At 35.7% G+C, this 19,572-nt stretch overlaps 4 protein-coding genes across 5 annotated transcripts in view; 1 reads left to right on the forward strand and 3 right to left on the reverse strand.

The window, feature by feature from the left end:
• Positions 1-11,200, reverse strand: part of LOC120182230 (early nodulin-93-like) — a 24,483-nt gene extending 13,283 nt beyond the window's left edge. The window contains exons 1-4 of one of the 2 annotated variants that reach the window (XR_005521811.1): positions 11,043-11,200; positions 10,825-10,886; positions 10,653-10,728; positions 10,415-10,566 (exon numbers count right to left, since the gene is read on the reverse strand). Coding sequence is in view for 1 of the 2 variants with exons in the window: in XM_039187234.1 (XP_039043165.1) it covers positions 10,466-10,566; positions 10,653-10,728; positions 10,825-10,886; positions 11,043-11,121 (318 nt within the window). In the remaining variant the exon portion in view is untranslated. Of the gene's footprint in view, positions 1-10,373; positions 10,567-10,652; positions 10,729-10,824; positions 10,887-11,042 lie in introns of those variants that run through there. The other variant, XM_039187234.1, reaches the window with a different exon arrangement.
• Positions 3,891-5,558, forward strand: LOC120182227 (broad specificity amino-acid racemase RacX-like). Its single transcript, XM_039187230.1, has 2 exons — positions 3,891-5,017; positions 5,235-5,558. Exons 1-2 carry the CDS (start codon positions 4,310-4,312, stop codon positions 5,523-5,525), a joined length of 999 nt encoding a protein of 332 aa, XP_039043161.1. The 5' UTR covers positions 3,891-4,309; the 3' UTR covers positions 5,526-5,558.
• On the reverse strand, positions 6,415-7,650 carry LOC120182229 (uncharacterized RNA-binding protein C17H9.04c-like). The gene is made up of 4 exons (XM_039187233.1): positions 7,536-7,650; positions 7,088-7,420; positions 6,834-6,904; positions 6,415-6,739 (listed from the first exon to the last, which is right to left on the reverse strand). The coding sequence occupies exons 2-4, from the start codon at positions 7,402-7,404 to the stop codon at positions 6,729-6,731; spliced, it is 399 nt and encodes a 132-aa protein (XP_039043164.1). The 5' UTR covers positions 7,405-7,420; positions 7,536-7,650; the 3' UTR covers positions 6,415-6,728.
• A 2,932-nt stretch (positions 11,201-14,132) lies between the features above and the next one.
• On the reverse strand, positions 14,133-15,948 carry LOC120182226 (protein kinase PINOID 2-like). Its single transcript, XM_039187229.1, has 2 exons — positions 15,223-15,948; positions 14,133-15,111 (listed from the first exon to the last, which is right to left on the reverse strand). The coding sequence occupies exons 1-2, from the start codon at positions 15,789-15,791 to the stop codon at positions 14,250-14,252; spliced, it is 1,431 nt and encodes a 476-aa protein (XP_039043160.1). The 5' UTR covers positions 15,792-15,948; the 3' UTR covers positions 14,133-14,249.
• Between the last annotated feature and the right edge of the window lie 3,624 nt (positions 15,949-19,572).

Consider the following 19,572-nt stretch of genomic DNA (forward strand, 5'->3'; position numbering starts at 1 on the left):
TCTCATATTCCTCTCACTTTGGCATTGCATATCAAACTGATCAAGTTGATAGCCCGACACAACTGATCTGTAATGATTTCACATCATTAATGGCGGGTCCAACGCCAGATACCATGCCATCAAGTTCAATAGGAAGGCATTCATCTGCAACTGCTTATGATCTCAACCCACGTGGCTTCACCAATAATCCATATGGAAACATCTCTTCTACTTCAAAGGGCAGACATTCATCTGCCAATGTTTTCGACTTATATATGGAAATGCCAACGAGACGACAGTCTATTCACATCCCACATGATACAATAACCTCAAGTTCAAGGGGAGGGCACGCAAGCGGGAACTTATTTGACCTCAACATTGGATTATCGGAGGAACCCTCATCTCCACCAGAAGAACCTCTTCGGGAGCCAGGTGCAGATGGTGCTGAAACGGGATTATTCGTTAAACCTGACTCACCACAGTTTAACGTACATTCTGATGATGACGAGGATGACGTTTCGATAAATACAACACCAGCCAAACTTCCTGCACATATGTATGAGGCTGATTATGATGCAATGTATGAGCTTGAATTTCCAGATCTTCCTGATGTTGGCAACTATGGACTTCAATCATTAGTCAATGACGGTAATTTACATATTGGAATGGAGTTCGCATCGAAGGAGGAAGCAATGATGGCAATAAAGAGTTACAATATTCGTAACTCAGTTAAGTCCCGAGTTGATCGATCTAACACGGAGAAATATGTCTGCTGCTACGTCTAACGTGACAACGGATGTCAATGGATGGTCCGTGTATCAAAGAGGAAGAGGAAGAACAACTTATGGGAACTAACCAGATACAACGGTCCTCATACATGTTGTGCAACAGGTATAAACCAGGATCATCCCAACTTGGACTCCAACATTATTTGTCAAGCAATCATGCCCATTGTGAAGCAAAGCTCTCATATAGCTGTTGCAGTGTTGATTTCTGCTATACAGTCACAATATGGGTACACTGTCTCATATAAAAAAGCGTGGTTGGCAAAACAGAATGCTATTTGCAAACTTCATTGCGAATGGGATTCCTCTTACAACGAGCTGCCCAGTTGGTTTCATGTTGTGCAAAGACTTAATCCCGGGACAATTGTTGAGTTCGAAACTCAACATCATTACGTGAATGATCGAATGGTTCGCGATCGCTGCCAATTTTACCGTGTCTTTTGGACTTACCCTCAATGTATTAATGCAGTCAAGTACTGTAAACCAGTTGTCCAAATTGATGGTACTTTCTTGTATGGGAAATACAAGCAAGTTTTATTATTGGTTGTGGTCCAAGATGGAAACAACAATATTCTTCCTGTTGCGTTTGCCCTCGTTCAAGGAGAAGACACTGAGTCTTGGGCTTTTTTCCTTAAAAATTTACGTTTACATGTTGTCACCAGGGAACGAGTATGCATTATTTCAGACCGAGGAGCCGGGATAAAAGCAGTAATGGACTCTTTGGGTACAATGTATAGACCTCCACATGTTCAACATCGTTATTGTGTCCGCCATATTGCTGTAAACTATTACGGAAAATACAAGAAGAACGATGAACGTCAATTAGTCGTACGGATGGGTATGTTACTTTTTCCCAATTTTTCTATCAATTTCTTATTACTTATTTATACTTCATATTGACTTTTACATATTCCTAATGGCTTAGGTTACGAACTCTTACCTCAAAGGTTTGAGTCGATGCTACAAGAGCTGTTTGGCAAAAATAAGAAGGGGTGCGAGTACATTATGGACATCAGCAAAGAAATGTGGACAAATGCATATGACGGGGGGTATCGCTATGGTTATATGACAACAAACTTGGCTGAAGCAATAAATTCAACCTTAAAGGGGGCGCGTCATTTACCAGTCACGGCGTTGGTTAAAACAACTTATTTTCGTTTGGGTCAACTCTTTGCAAAGCTCGGTGGACAAACTCTTACTTGGATGTAAAACGGACATATTTACCACCCAAGACTAGTAGTTGATTTACAGAAAAAAGTGGCTGCATCAAATGGGATATTAGTTACAAATTTTTCTCGCACTCGTGAATTGTTTCGTGTAACCGAAATGCCACGTCCGCTGCAAGGGATTGGAGCTAACTCTTTCAGAGTTAATCTGCAAGAGAGGTGGTGCGATTGTGGTTTCTTTCAAGCACTTAAATATCCATGCTCTCATGTCATTGCTGCTTGCTCACATTCGCATTTGGACTACAAAAATTATGTCGATCCCGTATACCAACTTTCACAAGTATTCAAGGTATATGAATTTGAGTTTCCGCCCATAGGAAACGAAAGAGACCCAAATGAGATTCAAACTTGGCTTACAATTGTACCATATCCATTGCTATTGAGGGACTCAGGTCGTCCAAAATTTACTAGAATACATTGTGATATGGATATTCGGGAGAAGTCAACAGAACAAAAACGATGTGGGCATTGTAGAAACATTGGGCACAATAGAAAAAAAATGTACAGCTCTATTATCATCATATAACCGTTAACTCTTATGTAATTAATATTGTATTTAAATGAATGTTTTTGTTTCTAATAATTTAATGTTATTGCATTTATATAATTTGTCAATGTATGTACACCTAAATAATTTTTTTTAACTTTTAAATACATAAATATTTTTAATATATTTATTTAATATAATAATTAATATTATTAGTTATATTTTTTTTAAAAATATAATAATAATTCTACCTTCTAAGTAGAGAAAAATATTAAATTAAACAAATTAAAAGTTATTAAAAAATTTATGTATACGATGACACATTTCATGTTCTGATTGGAGGATTAAATTTATTAAATTAAATTTTCAATAAGACTAATTTCATAAAATATGTAAGTCTCGAAGATTAAATATGTAATTATACTAATTTATTAACTTATGCATCAATATTTTCGTTAAATATTAATATGAGATGACTAGGTTGATAACATTTAAATAATTAACTGATAAAATTAATAGATCGATAATCAAAATCAAAAATAATAATATAACCATATGTGTAATATTATAATTTCATATATTTTTCCTATAACTACAATAAAGTCAAAACTGGTTTTCATATATTGTTATATCATATTAATGTAGATAATTCACTCCACCTTTAACACACATTAACAAAATACATTTGATAATTCTTACATTATAATCGAAACACTTTATATAATATATTATTAATTTATAATAATAATAAAAATAAAATATTTATTATTAAATAAAATACGTGGCAGTCGACCTGGCGAAAGACGCGTTCTCGAGGATGCGTCTTCCACACGTGGCATCCAACTCAGCGAAAACACGGGTAAGGCGCGTCCCCGGGGACGCGCCTTTCGCCAGCTCAACAGAAAATGTGTTACTTCGAAAAATATTGATCAAACGATGTCAGAAAGAGGATAATAAAAAAAATTAGTGTAAGTTATGTCAAATACCCCTCGAATTCACCCTATGGAATAGTGGGGATAGATTGGGACTGGAACTTTGTACCTGCGTGTCAAGATTCTATTGGAACAATATCCATATCTCACAGATTGTCCAAGAAAGACAAAACCCTTTGCTATGCGTCATTTGTTGATTGTTCATCGATCAAAATGACCCAAGCTGTCTTGTCAGCTATGTTCATTCTAGAAATTTAAAAGTTTATGTCATTATCATATAGCAAATCCAATCACCATAAAACCCTTGAAATTGTGAAAGAAAAGCACCCAGTCCGGTGAGACTTGTTGCATCACGAGCAAATATTACAGCAGTAATTCCTACAAGCACCCATAGTTGAGACTTGACAGCGGAGCCTGACAATTTGCTGCCATCACTGTCACATTTTTTCATGAAAAGGGTAAAAGAAAATTTGGGCCAAAGGTGATGGGTGTCTGTCTTCACTTGGATTTGTTAAATCATTCCTTGAATTATTAATTCTGTCTCTTGTGATTTCAACGGTGGAAATTGATGCAATTGCAATAGGTAAGACGGTGACAAGTATGGAGATTCCTTTCCATATTTATATTATTGTTCATTCATTGTCATATGCACTGATATAGAAAAAAAAAACCTTGCTGCAGAGCACAGGATCACTGGTCTGCATGTGCCCTCTGCCTCTTTCCTTTTTACAAACATAATCAGTATCTGATTGTTTGATTTCGGGTTCTTCCCCTTTGCTGTTAAAACGTTGACGAATTTCCCTTTTGAAAGGCATGTAGTATTCTGATGTGTTTTTTGGTGGGTTTCGAAGTAGATTTGAGGTGTTTCGTCGTCTACAAGAGAGGGTTTAGCCATTAGGGATGTTTGATGGAGGCTTGACCATGTCTTTCCATAAAGTGAACTGCCCATCAGCTGTGGGTTATTTAAGTAAAACCAGAACTCATTGTAGAACAAGACATAATCCATGTTTCGCGGTGCAAATGTCTTCAACTCTTGTGCAAACCGATGAGAATGGAGATCATTATGAATCCAAAAAGATATCAAGTTCACCTTCAGCGCAACTAAAAAGTCAGCCCCAGAGTTCCCTGCTTAGCCAAGCGAATACCGTCGGTATAATTGGAGGGGTTTCTGTTTTTTCCACTCTTATTTTCCTTGAGAAACTTGTTTGGTGGAGCTCGAGGAATGGGGAAGAATGTGTTCCTTTCGTCGTCTGCAGTGATCCGGCCCTAGACGGAAGCGGCAATTCGGTTCATTCATCTTTAAGTGAAATTGCAGAAAATGAAGTTACACATGAACATGTTATTGTCCACAGTCTGAAGCAGAAGAGAGTGTTTCTTGAGAAATCTGGAGCTCGATGCATTGTTATGCCATGCCATATCTCAAATGCATGGCATGATGAGATATCCGAGAGCTGCACACTGCCATTTTTCCATATTGGGGAATGTGTTGCCAGGGAGCTCAAGGAAGCAAAGTTGAAGCCACTTGATGCTGGAAGTAATGTTCGGATTGGGGTGCTTGCCGCTTGCGAAACTGCTGTCGTTCCATACGAAGAAAAACTACAGAATCAGGTATCCCATTACCCAACACTTGCCCTTATGTTCATTTCTTTATACAATTGATATACACTGTATGGTTATAGAAAGCTCAATTTCAGTCCTGGAAACTTTGGGTCATGAAATCTGCAATCAATGTCCTAGAGAAAGTGCTCAGTCTTGCTAATAGAGGAAACAGAGGAACTCCACTGTTAGCAAAGTTTTTCTAAGGACCTAATGCTTGAATTTGCAGGGGTTTGAGGTTGTTTTGCCAGACAAGGAGACCGTGGAACACATTCTAACGCCGGCAATCGAGTCGCTGAACCAACGTGACGTTGAAGGGGCTCGAAACCTACTGAGAATTGCAATCCAGGTCCTTCTGATTAGGGCTGTGAATGTTGTCATCATTGCTTCAGAGGAACTGCAGAATCTTTTACCTGGAGAGGATCCTCTCCTTAAGAAATGCATGGATCCGATGGATGCTTTAGCCAGGACAACTGTAAAATGGGCTAAATCTGCAAAGAAGGTACATAAGAGAACTTGAACAATACTTGGCATCACGTTGCCAAAATGGTGTCAAAGCTATTGCTGTCTTGTAGGGTATATTTGTCTATCAGAAATTCACGGCGTCTTGTTCATATTAAAACAATCAAATATAAATCCATAACCCATCAAAATTCCAAATCCCAAGTGTTCTAATAATGTATGAAAGGCCATTAAAAACAGCTAAATAAGAAAGAAGAGTATGTATTTGGTTCAAAAGAAACTCTTCTTTACTTTTAAGTATTGGTTGCCATCATGCATGGCTCTCTGAATATTCTGCTTGGTTTTTGACTTAAGAGGGAATTGTGGTGTTTCACAGGCATCACTAAGCTGAAAAAAGCTCAGACATTTTACGACGGTGTCGTCCCGAGAATATAATATCTGATTTATTACGTGTTCTAACCGATCAAACAATCAAAAGATCTTTAGTAGTCTTGAAAGGAGACAACAAAATACGCATACATAGATAAATACTTATGCTGATCAACTACACTCGTTAAGCTGCATAGTTTGAAAATTTTGATGTTAATTACGTGAGAGCTGAGCAATGGCCAAAGAAAATGAATGGAAAAGTGGGATTTGACTTGCTTTTGACTTGGCAATGGCCATTGCATCATGCTTTCAAAGTAAGAGCATCTGGTTCTTATCTTCATTATTGCACATGACATACATATAGTTCCAAAAAGGTCTTATGCTTAAAAGAATCATATATTATTGCGCTGAGAGAAAGCCTGCCTTTTGAGACGAACTGCTGACCGAGATTCCTTGAATCTTTATTTGTAAAGTTTAGCTATCTTAGCTTTGAATTAATTTTACTGCATTGGTTGAATGCTAAGGCTGGTGGTCCTTTGATTGTGATTTGAATTTATCTCCCCTTGGACCACCCACAAATGTAGTATTCAATAATGGATGTTTCCCCACGTTCATACAAACCCAGAGTGAAAGAAGGATAGTATCTCCATTAAAATTTTGCAAAATAAAAATTACAGGAAGAGATATCAAAGCTTCATGTCCATAAACCCAGAAACCTCTTCTGCTGATCAGTGCAGTTTACATATGGCTGTTCTTGGAAAACAAGGCCTTCACTTTTGGTTAACCTAAATATTATTTGATTCCAAAACAAAACGAGAAAAACTGATGATAGAAGGATCAGAGGTGAAGGGAAATTAGTGGCATTGCTCAGTACAATATTCTTCCTAAATTCCTAAACACCACCTGAAATGTAGAAGAGAGCAAAACAAAGTGTCAGAAACTTGCAATGAATAGTTTTTGAATGGATTATGTTGCAATGGCTGCCAAATTTTCTTACCAAAATCCCTTGGTGTCTTGCATTTGAAGCATTCGATCCTGCTAGCATAATTGTGAACTCCACACCCATATCTGCCAAAACAAAATTGCAGTCACTTCCACTTACTTGATAATTGTGATACAACATTTATCAAATTGAAGCTTCATATTATCATTGCGGAGACAATGCAGCTTATTTGTGGAATTTTATGCTCTTGACCCGAATAAAAACCAAGACATCATTTACTCAAATAAAAAATATCAATGCAAACTCACCTGGTGCACATCCAGTCACCAGCTTTCCACCCAGGAGGGGCACTGCTTTCAGACCCCATCAAACCATAACCACCATAGTCATTTTTCATGGTACCACATCGATAGCAGTTTACTCGGCTAGCATAATTGTGAGCTCCACAGTTCATGGCAGCGCAATACCAGTCTCCGGCCAAAACATCGCTCTTGTTGTACATAAGGTAGGTCGATACATCGGGGCCGCCATATTTTGGATAAGCACAGCGTTGGCATGCTTCTCTCTTTTTGAAATTCTGGTGTTGGCAAGCTGCACACATCCAATCTCCTCCTGTCCAGCTCATTTTGATCCCTGATAAACTATATTACAAACCACAAAATCAGAAAAAACAAATCAAACCCATGTTTTATTCTTGTTTATATATGATCATTATGCTAGTCGAGCTCAAACCAAGCTCGGATTGAAGAAGCTTACCTCCTCGGAAATAAAGTGCCTGAGGTAGGAGAAAAGTAGTAGCTGAATAAATAAGTTGTTAATGCAATTGGTGATTTAGGTGTTTGGGGTGGAAGGGCTATATATACTTGTTAAGGGTGGCTTGGTCTGTCATTTCTTTCTTCATGGGATTCTTAAAGCAGGCATTTTTGCTTTTTCTTTCTTTTAGAGAGTGTTTAGATAAAACCTAGCTAGCTAAGTTGTTCATATTGTTCTAATACTTTTCACTGAACTTGGGAAGATGGCTCAGCAGTACACTGCATGTCATGCATGCATGCCTCCTCTTTATGTGATTCCCTATCATTATTGCTGGAAACCAACGTGAAAATATATTCTCTTCCCATCCCTATCACCCATCAGCCAGGCGTTATGAGGGGAAGCTTTTATTTGGATATGGTGGCTGCTGTTCGCCATCTTTCTTTTTCCTATGCTAAATACATATGTGCAGGCAGCAAAGAAATTGCCGACGTGGGATCTACGTGTATAGACACGTCAAGCCCCTTCCATGCCCAAAAACTGACGTGGACGGACACTTCAAGTGCTAGAATGGGGAGGCTCATCCAACTAGTGATCAGATATACCTTCCATGAGGAGGCGTATGCAGTGACGGTAGCAGTTGGGACAGTAAAAAATAAAAAAGAAAGGGCTAAGAAACATGTGGGAAATTACATATACATAGATAATATATATATTGCAATTGGAATTTATTCCTTATAATGCACATCCATTGCAAAATTCCTTTTCTTCTTTTAATTGCAATAATTCAAAAGCTATTTGAAGATTCATATCAATTTGGAGCCGTTTGCTTTCAGTTCTCTCCTCAGTTACTCCTTCAATGCATATTCCATACGTGAGTTGTTATTTGCCGGCGAGCCGTCGCATATCTAATTCTAGTAGGTGAGTCTCTCAATTGAAATTTTCTGCCTCAAACTAGAGATTTGCTTAAGTGGTATCAAGCTGAACTGATTCCGTTAGTGATTTAATTGGATATTAATTTGATTGATATTATAATATTAAAAAAATAAAGTTTATCTCACGTTGTGGGAAACAAAAATGAAGGTTGAAAAAGGGGAATGTTATGGATGAATATTGTCCGCGGCGGACCGACGCTGGTAGGCTATAAGTATCCATCTAATAAAATATAAAAGCACGCATGCACATTATTGGACTTCCACCTGAAAAATTCCAACCTATTAATCCATCTTTTTTAATATATGATGTGATGAGCTGCTTTGACAATAATTTTTAATAATATATAATATTATGAGATATTATTAAGATAAATGTTGAGATTCGAACTCACATAAGATGAGATAACATGAACATCCTTAATTACTCGACCAATAAGTGAATCTCACTCAATCAAAGGTTGAAAGCTCTCTCTTGATTATGGTATATGGTGTATCTATTGCTTACATGGCAAACATATTCAACTCCAAATGAGCACAAATGCTTGCTTGTTTGTCAATTACACCTATGATAAGGTAGAATTTAGAGGAAGACAGGGTGAATATTCGGAGGTAGAAAAATACCTTGAAGTGCAGCCATGGAGCCCAGCTTTATTCTGGGCTTGTCAAAGGTGGTCCATTTCCCTTCAATAATACTCCAGGGAATCCACATTCATTAAGGGATTACCCAGGAAGAACAACCTTTGCTTTTCAGTTTTGTATATTCTCTTCCCCTTTTTCTCTTTGCCACGTGAAATATGAGTTTCAATCCTCAAGGCCCTTAATACTTTAACTTGTATCTGTTTCAAGTCACCAAAGATTGATTTTATCCCCTAGATGTCTTGATGATTACTAAAGTGAGAAAACGACTCTTATCCCAGCATCTATCCCCAGGTTTGGCAACAATTATTGTACCAGATTAGCCAGTGATTGTTAAGATCTGAAATGAAGTTGGGAATCTCCAAAAGGGTTTTGATTATGGTGCTAAATCGTTTACTATCACCATCATTGGAGCCTAAGGCCTTTTGCATGCACCATTAGAAGAATATGAAGCATACCAAATGCGGCATATAGGGTGCATGGATGTCGAACTAGCTGCATATGCATGTCAAGCGCAAGGATTGAAGTGTTACATTTAATCTCACTCGAGAAAAAAATAAAGGATAAACCTATTATGAGATTGTCCGGTCCTCGATATACTCACAGTTGGAATTGCAGCGGCAATGGAAGCAACAACGGTTGCCTTAGCTCCAGCAACCACGCCCTCTGATGGTTCAAAACAAGTAACAGGTCATCATTTTTTGTTGCCTGGGGGGATTGAAAAGAGCTAAAAGGAAAAGGGAGATCACCACGAGAGCAGCGTTTGGCCATAGCCAGCTTTTGGTCAAGGGAAGCCAAGTTAGCAGGTTGAGCAACGTTTTTAGCCTTTGTGAATCAACTATGATGAGAATATAAGAAACAGAGAATGGTAATAATAATGAAACGGAGTTTGAGATGGAATTAAGAAAGATGTATGATTGTGTGAAGCTTTTTTGAATGGATTGATAGACTTGCATGGTTATTTATAAGGGGAAAAGTTGGATAAAATGGGATATGGATTTGTTGAGAGTTGAGATGCAAATGAGTGCCTCAGGTGTTGTGGTTGTGTGGGAGACTTTGATGGTTTCTCTGAATTCCAGCGTCAGCCACTTGGTTTCACTTGGATTTCTGCTATTTTTCGTTTTACATACAGCCAAAGGTGCAAATTTCGCATTTGCGCGACAGATAGTGAATTTTCTTAGTGCACTTTGATTCTTGTAAAGGAAAAGCAATCTTTAATTATATTACAGATAAGATGAATTACAAAGCAACTGGAACAAATAACTTCTTAGAATACAAATTCAACTGATCACCCCCTCCATGTTAATGGCCAACTGAATGGTAATGGCTTACATTAGATGCTGAGTTTTAGATTTAAAACCAAACTCAAATTCGTGCCTCCATGTTAGGTGCATGCTTGAAGGAGTTCTTCCGTGCCGTAGCCAGAACAGTCTTGTCTGCAACTATAAAATAAGCTGCTCCTGCCGCTGCAATAAGAATCGAAGCTCTTATTAACAAAAGGAAATTTTTACTATAAAAAGATACTGGTAAGAAGGATGATGATGATGAAAACCTGTGGAGATTATGAGAGCTTGTGCGGTGTGATTGAGATTGGCTCTTGCCCATGGCAGCATCCTTACACTAGCGAGCTGCATTTGCATGTCAAGCGCAAGGGATATGTTACATTTAGTCATCCCCAAGAGAAAGTATAAACTATGAGATTGTCCGGGGCTTGGTATACTTACAGTTGGAATTGCGGTGGCAATGGTTGCAACGATGGCTGCCTTAGCTCCAGCAACCACGCCCTCTGATGGTGCAAAACAAGAAAAATATCATATCATTCAGGTTACTTCTAAAGGAACTAAAGCATGTCATCACATGATGAGGTTACCAAATGGTAGTATAATAGCCTGAAAAGGGGAAAACTTCGAAGAAAGCTAAAAGGAAATTAAGGGGAAATTACCGTGAGAGCAGCGCTTGGCCATTGCCAGCTTTTGGTCAAGGGAGGCCAAGGTAGCAGATTGAGCAACACTTTTAGCCATTGTGAAAGGAGAACAAACTGGTGGTTGTAATGAAACAAGTTTTAGTATGATCGTGTGAAGTTTTGTTGAAGAGATTGTGAGAATTGCATGGATATTTATAAGGGGAAATTTGGATAAAATAAAATGAGATGGGCATAGAACTGTGCCTCAGGTGTAGGGGGGAGAGTTTGATGGTTTCGTCTGAATTCCAGCAGCATAGACACTTGTTTTCACTTGGATTTCTGCTATTGTCGGTTCGGCTCACTGTTCCCAATTTTTAATTTATTTAGGTCCACTAATTGAACCTTTATGTCGATTAATTGTTATTACTATAGCACATAAAAGTAGGTAAACCAGTTATTAGGATGAATTATTAATCTATTTGAATAAAATATAAGATTTAATTTTTTTTTCCTTCAATTTCAAGATTTCGCCCTGATTAATCTGGTCGATCCGGGTCACACAAAACAAAATTAAATGAATTGAATTATAATAAATATATATAATATTTAATTTAAATTAATAAAAATGCATAATATTTTTCAAATTTATATGGATAAAAATTATTAATGAGTAAATTAATCATAGAGTGAATATTCAATGATTTGTGCACAAAAATTACGCATTATCGTTATTTTGATTATAAATCCTTGATTATTTCAATTATTTTTTGTAAAATAAATAAATCTAACAGAAAATATATTGCACGAATAATCTTATCTACATAGTTAAAAGAATCGTTGTTGTTTCTAGAAGTTACGAGTTTGAGCAACTAGCGATTGCAATAAAGTGATTGAGTGTATATTATTAAATGGTTGAAAGTATTTAGAACAAATATTATTTTATAATCACCTTAGTTTAATCGAAATAAAAACATAAAATATACTAATTTAATGCTGCAATATAAGAGGTCCTTGAATTTTTGAAAAAATATCAATGTTGCCCACATATTTTTTTATTGCAATGTAACTTATGTAACGATTTTATGATACTGTTGTTATATTTTAAGAGAAACGGTGGGCATTGGGATTTGGTGAATCTAGACCGGTGGTTGGTTCTCTCACTTATACGCACAAATCCATAAAAACTTTTCCAAAAGTTCCACTTTTCCCTTTTTGCTCGTACTAGAGATCGCCGAAGCCACCGGTTTAGATAAGCCAAAGCTTTCACAAATCACAAAACCATGGGTAACCTAACCAAACCTTGTAGATGATTTTTGGTATTAAATTTTCTATTACAATCGTAATAATTTATATATTAATAATTCGCATTAAATTTTAATAAAAATTTTACGTACCCATTATTTCTTAAAATACTTTTTTGGTGTTAACTCATGTGCTCAACTGAAGTGCACATGAAACAGAACCATGTGTCCTAAAACGCTGGATGGTTTTGCTCACGGTTTTAGATCTGAGTGGGTGACCAGACTCCCAAAGCAACAACCCATCCCTCAAAGACTAATAGTATTGTTTAAGCCCATTCTCATACTTCGTATGGGCTTCGGAGTACTCATGAATTTGTAAATCACCAATGCGCCCATTATTCTATTCATGACTCGTTTGCTTTATCACTAATTACCATGATTATGCAACTTGGCAAAGGAAGTAGCGCATGGTTAAGACCAAGAAAAGGAACAAGTTTGAAAGTTGAGGGCTTTCCTTTCATGTCTTAAAGAAGAACAGTTTTGTTGACTTTGTGAAAAAAGGATTTAGATGCTGCTTACCAAGCATTTTACCATTCTTAACTAGGAAGATTAGTATTGGAACCTTATGGCACCCATGTCTTGCACGATGCCCTCAGGAACAAAAAAAGGAGCACTTAAACAATAATACTTTTTCGTAAAGCAAAGTGTACATATCACTTGAAGAAAGGAAAGGATGAGATGTTCTGTATATAGAAAGATTCGTTTTGGTATTACTTAATTGACGATCCCCATAACTTCTGCCCACCTCTGTGGTGCTCTGTATCACTTCTTTTTCTATTTTGGTGACACTTTAGTCTCTTTTTATTTTACTCCCGAGTATAAGGCTTCGTCTTGATTAATTCGGTACGTACATAAAGATTCGAACTTGAAATTTACTTAAACGATATTAAGTTGGTTACCGCTTCGAACCAAGCCCGTTGGTGTCAGTTTAGTTTCCAGATGGGTGAAAGGTGAGGAATATAGAATACTAGCTAGATTAGAGAAAACGCTGTCACTTTCTCCATGCAACCAACGCACGACCAAAGTGGGGTTCAAGTTTAAGTTGAGAAACCTCGCGTGCCCCTGCAAGCTGACGACCCACCGGTTCCCAGAGCCAATATTCCATCAGTTTGCAGTTGCCTTTGCCTATCTGTTCAAAGTTGAATCTGCCTTATAATTAACCTGTTGACCATAACATTTATATATATTCCTCTCCAAAGTTCTGACCCATTTCAATAACCCTTAATCAACCCGCCTGCAACGAATAAACATGAAGCCAAACAGTGAAGAATCAAGTTGTTCCATCACCTCGAGATTACAACAGAATATGCATTCTCGGATAAGCTGGTAGAAAGTTTCATAAATCGTTACTTATCTCATGTTGCACCTCGAAATTTACGAACGGGATTATAAAATAAAGGAAGGGAATGATGAAGCATGAACTGCATCTAAAAGGAGTCAAATTATCACACTTCTCAATGTTGTTAAAGTTCGATTTCATATATAAACATTCAATCACTTTATTATATTTTCTTTATATTTTCTTGATTATAATGTTATTATTCGACCACGGTGACGGTCTAATAATCATAATGTGAGAATGAAAATTTTGATTTACTTTTGCTTGGGGCAGGAAACATGATTGATAATTTGTCTTTTTTATTATATTTGATCCGTGAAAGGACGTGTGATTGCGTGACTATGAATGTGAAGGAAAAGCTACAAAGTAAAGGGGAAAACCCTTTTTTATAATAATATTTTTACCATCATTGACAAGAGTCATAATTGTCACCACATGAAGTCCATAGATTTCTCATGGAATCACATTGGGACAATTATGGGATCCCTTCCTTTAACACGTCAGAATACATAAAAAAAAATTAAATGTTAATTAATCCAAACCATCAAATTTGCAGGAAAAACAACTCTCTTTTTTGGGGGGATATTTTAATTTACACTTCTAGAGTTAGAAATAATCAAAATGACGAGGGATTTTATATGGGGCATCTCTTTCTTCTTTCCTTAGCTTTGGAATGTGACCCCTACTGCTCCTACTCTTGTACACATCACTGGGGACTTCAGGTGGCCTTACTGATCTAATAAGAGCCCAATTCACCCCTTTGAAGAACTCATGCCTTTTGATTTCAACAGACCCCTTCAAGCTTCCTATTCTCTTCTTTGGATTCTTCACCAGTAGCTTGCTGATGAGATCTTGAACTTTGGCCATCTCTTCAAATTCTTTACCGCTTTGAACACTGATTCTGGGGAACATTAAAGGCTGTTTAAGGATGTTAATCAGTGTTTTCTCGTTGTTTTCGCCTTTGAAAGGCGTTCTACCGTACAACATTTCGTACAAAAACACCCCTAGCGTCCACCAGTCCACTGCACTCCCGTGGCCTTGCCCTGAAATCACTTCTGGGGCTAAGTATTCGTGGGTTCCGACGAAAGACTTGGACTTGGCATTGATTGGTTCGGCCACCAGCTCCGGACCAACTTCATGGCCGCAACTATGACCTTGTTCTGTGATTGTTGTGACTCTAGAACCTTTCTTCTTCCTGCTGGAAGACGAGAAACAAGACAGAACTGGTTGCATGGGGGTAGCGCATGAAGGAGTCAAGCAGTAGCTGTCGTAATTTTCAGCGTCTTCCAAGTTGGGTTTTCGACCTAGCAGCTTTGGAACAACGTCGCATTTGAAGGAAAGATCGAAATCTGAAAGCATAATATGCCCATCTTCTCTAACCAAAACGTTCTCTGGTTTCAGGTCCCTGTAAACAATGCCCATCATGTGCAGATACTCTAGCGCTAAAAGTATCTCGGCAGCGTAAAACCTGGGTTATCACAATAGCTTATAATTGAACCTCAAGTCAATGGACCATTACTTGAATAAAAAAATAGTACGTAATCAACACTTAATAATGAGAATCATGAGATAAACTTACTTAGCAGATGTAATGCTGAAACGCTTTGCCGGTTGGCGTTGCCTCGCAACATACAAGTCCCCGCCAGGGCAATACTCCATTACCAAGCAAGAGTAATGAGAAGCCTCGAACTCTGCATACAAAGAGGGTACAAACGGATGATCGAGCATACCCAGAATCTCTTTCTCCATGTCAGCCCTCTGCAACTTCTTCCTTATAGCGAGAGCTTCTCTATCCACCACTTTCATGGCGTAAAAACACTGAGGCAACCCAACCATAGGGTTCCTTATCTGGCAAAGATAAACATTCCCTATGTCTCCGCTTCCCACTCTACGAAGGAGCAGAAAATGATCGAGTCCGACTTTACCTTTGGCTCTCTTGAGTCGCTTCATGGCTTCCCATGGCGCCTGGTTCGCCTTGTGCGGCTTATGGGAACTGTAGAGAGAAGTTTCGACGGAACAGAGGGAAACCGAGCTCCGGCGGCTTCCGAAGCTTAGGTTGCTCATCCAGCTTCGGCTGGAGTCGGGTACGGTTATCGATGAGGAGCTGCTGTCGTAGTTGGATTCATCTCTGGCTATGGCCGCTGCCATTGTTGGTGTTGGAGCATGTAACAGTGGTCACAGTACTTAGGTATGTGAAAAGCCTGTAATGTTATTGTGAGGTTTTTCTCTCTTTCGCTGCTTTCCCAGGCTTTTTATATACGGAATGCTTCGCCATGAAATTTGTAATGCGGCCCGATGGAAGAAAGTTACAAAGCCCTGCTTTTTCCCTCTAACTGAGGCTTGCAACTGTTATTAATAATTCAATAAAGTGGGTATGTTTTTATGTGCTCATCTAAACGACACTACTTTTACCACTTATTACAATGGCGCCATTCTTTATTTTTCCCCATATATTTAGACATTCAAATTCATATATTTTCACCAACACCCTTTGTGGTAATTCCATTATATACGCGTATATAAAGATTACATACGAAGATTGTTTAACTATATATTTATTTATTTATACATGTATTATATTTTATTTTTATTTTTAATTTTCTGACTGTCGAAGGTTTTCAACGAAAGTTATTCTCAACTTGACATTGAGGGCAGCCTACTACCCTACCTCCTTTTACCTCATTGTATAAGTAAATAGGGTTTTGTTGTTGTTGTATTACTCTTTGTGGTAATAAAATTATTGTTATTCCTTGAAATCTTGAGTTTAAACACTAAAATATTATAAATGTGAGTGCTTAACGTCAAATAATTAAAAGTTATATTTAAATAAATAATATTTTATATTTATCTCATATTAATTCATATCTCTAAATAGATATATTTGGTTCAATTTTAAGAATAAATTACACCAATCATCACTCAATTTTATTTTATCTCATATGTCACTCATTATAATTTAAATCAATTCAATTTTATCACTAAATTTAATACATTTACTTCTTTTTTTATCATTGGTATTCTCTTCGTAACCCATCCATGATAATCAAGAGAAGAAGAAAATGAAGGAATCCTTGGGGGATTGAAAACGAAGGAAGATTGAAAAGGGTAATCAAGAGAGAGAGAAAAACCCATGGATAATGGAACTAGCACGAGAAAAATCTTTAGAACCAGCACTTCTAGATCAACGCAAACTGATGTTTCTGCATCAATAAAAGTTGGAACTCAAGCTCCAAAAGTAGAGCTGCATCAGAAGGAGAAGCATACTTTTGCCCAAAATCTTCCTCCTCTTCTTCTTTCTCAATCCCACAAAGTGTCCTTCATTTGAAACACAAGAAGAAGAAGAATACAGATGAATTGAGAAGGTTTGGAGTCGGGATTAAGATTGAAGTTTAAAATTAGGGTTTAGTCAATTTAATTTATTTTTTAATTTTAAGACAGAGGTAGCAGCACAGCTCCATGAGAGAGGTGATTTGGTTTGGGGAAATGAGGGGAGGGCGTTGGAGAGATGAGTTAATAACGTGGTGAGGTGGTAGGCATTGATATGTCTTTTGATTTGGTTTCCCCCCTTAATTTATTTGGTTTTAATCCGATGTTTTCTTTGTATTAAATAATTTCACGTTGTTAAAGAATAAATAGTAGAATGATTAAAAAAATTAATGTCTAAAATTTAAAGAGTAAATTAAAAAAAATAAGAATATAATAAATAAAAAAAATTCAATGAATATATGTATAATTTAACCTTAAAAATATGACCAGACTTATAATGAACCAAAATAAAAGGAGCTTTTTACTAGTGTGATGAGCATGCTACCCGACACAACCACTAGTCTTTGTTCTCACCAAAAGTTCTTACACAGTCACAACTCTTGTAAATCGAAATGTCATGTAAAAATATCGGCTTTCTTAGAGTTTTGTTAAAAATAACCTTCGGAAATAGCTTTTCAAGATGTTTTTATTATTTAAATAATTTATGATTACCACCATTTATACTTATCTAATTAAATAATCAGAATTCTCGGTTACAAGCATTTCTGCTTTTCCTGCTATATAGCTTGTATGCACCAATTTTCAAGCTATTTTCCCAGCAACCAAACTATAAATAATTTTATTAAATAAAAATATTTAAAATTTTTAAAAAATTATTAAAAAAGTAAATTAGTCATTTATATATATATATATTTTTTTAAAATCATTATATTATGCACATTAATCATCTAAAAATCATGTAAGAGAAAAAAAAATAAAAATCTAATCAAATAATTCAGACTTGATAGATATAAATAAACATGATTGTTGAAAGTCAAAGATAAACATCATCACTACTAAAATTGTTCGTACCAATGATAATTCATTGACAAACTAATATTATTACAACTCAATCGTGATCTACCTTCGATGGTTTTAAGCGCTTCTCAATATCCAACTTGATGGTTTAAAGCAGGAATGGGTCAATACGATAATCAAATAAATGTCATCTAAATCTGGAGATATAAAAATCTAATTAAATAATTTCATATTTATTTAAACGATATAATCTTTTTATTTTTCACAAATTTAATATAATTAAAAAATAAAATAAAATAATGAGATTAACTATTTATTTTTCAATTAATATTTTAAATAATTATTATTAATTTTAACTATTTATTTTTACTCATTTAACCATCTAATTTACGTTATATAAATTTAATATATATATATATATAAAGTAACGGAGCTTTTGGTAATTTAAGATGTTAGGTGAGAGGATTGATAAAAGCTGGGGAGCTGCACGAAGAATCCGTGCCCCCAAATTTATTTTCGCCCCAAATACTTTAGTTCTAGTGATAAGAAGAAAAGTTAATATATATTAATATGTAAAATCATTTTTTAATTAATTTAAATTCGGAAGTTAAATTAAATCTTTGGAAAAGAAAAGGTAAATTAAAAAATCAAAACATATATTAACTGAAATTTAAAGGGATTGATAACAAGTTAATTAAAATTTAATTAAATGTTAAATTTATTTTATGTTATGAATAAAACATTTTTTTAATATTTACATCTTATCTTAACGTTAATCAAAATTTCTATCTTGAATTCTTTTACTACTATCAAGAAATGAATTAATATATATTTATGATATTCTTGTTATGCATGTGAACTCGTTAGAGGGGGACCGTATGCTATATATATTAGGGTCCATGCATATCATTCTAAAAAAAATTGGGTCCATGTATATGACCTTACACGTGTCAAAATTTGTTAGATTTTGGGAAAATATCAAAAGATATGCACCGAAACGGAATAAATTATAGTCTTGGACGAAACCAATTAACATTGGCATAAATGATTAAGATTTAAGAATTTGAGTTTATAATATTAAATTTGAATCTTATTATTGTTATTTTTAATGAATAATTTTTAAATTTTTATATAAATTTTAATTGAGTATTATATACTTTGGCTCTGGATTGGGAGTACTCCTTACCTATACTTTCTCGTAAAAAAATAATAACCTTGCACAAAATTTGTAATAGAATTTGAAATGCACAAAAAACAAATGAACGTAATAATGATTTTATATTGAATAACAACAACAATAATAACTGGTATTAATTATTTTACAAAATGATGAATATACTAATTATATTAACTGGCATTAATTATTATATACACCAGTTGAAAATATTCAGAAAAAAAAAATGAGATTCTATCTAGAAACTGTAACCTGCCTCTATCATGAAATTTGTTGTATTTCATGTTCCTCACTTTTAAGCTATAATATAATATGTATCAGCTAACTTACTTATGTGGTTAAAGATATCGTTATTGTTCTTAAAATTTACGAGTTTGAATACCAATAATTATAGTAAGGTGATTAAATGTTAATTGTTAAATGATCGAGAATATTTAGAACATGTATTACTTTGTAATTACTCCGATCACT

The sequence above is a fragment of the Hibiscus syriacus genome, unplaced genomic scaffold (genome assembly GCF_006381635.1).
Source record: "Hibiscus syriacus cultivar Baekdansim isolate YM2019G1 unplaced genomic scaffold, ASM638163v2 tig00112632_pilon, whole genome shotgun sequence".
NCBI classification, from domain to species: domain Eukaryota; kingdom Viridiplantae; phylum Streptophyta; class Magnoliopsida; order Malvales; family Malvaceae; genus Hibiscus; species Hibiscus syriacus.

What these genes read in the sequence shown, in the direction of transcription:
- LOC120182227 (XM_039187230.1), top strand. Translation starts at nt 4,310, where the DNA reads ATGTTTGATGGAGGCTTGACCATGTCTTTCCATAAAGTGAACTGCCCA. An exon ending in AAGAAAAACTACAGAATCAG is followed by an intron (nt 5,018 to 5,234) that starts GTATCCCATTAC and finishes TTGAATTTGCAG; the next exon opens with GGGTTTGAGGTTGTTTTGCC.
- LOC120182226 (XM_039187229.1), bottom strand. Translation starts at nt 15,791, where the DNA reads ATGGCAGCGGCCATAGCCAGAGATGAATCCAACTACGACAGCAGCTCC. An exon ending in TTCAGCATTACATCTGCTAA is followed by an intron (nt 15,112 to 15,222) that starts GTAAGTTTATCT and finishes GTGATAACCCAG; the next exon opens with GTTTTACGCTGCCGAGATAC.
- LOC120182229 (XM_039187233.1), bottom strand. Translation starts at nt 7,404, where the DNA reads ATGAGCTGGACAGGAGGAGATTGGATGTGTGCAGCTTGCCAACACCAG. An exon ending in GGTGACTGGATGTGCACCAG is followed by an intron (nt 6,905 to 7,087) that starts GTGAGTTTGCAT and finishes TTGTTTTGGCAG; the next exon opens with ATATGGGTGTGGAGTTCACA.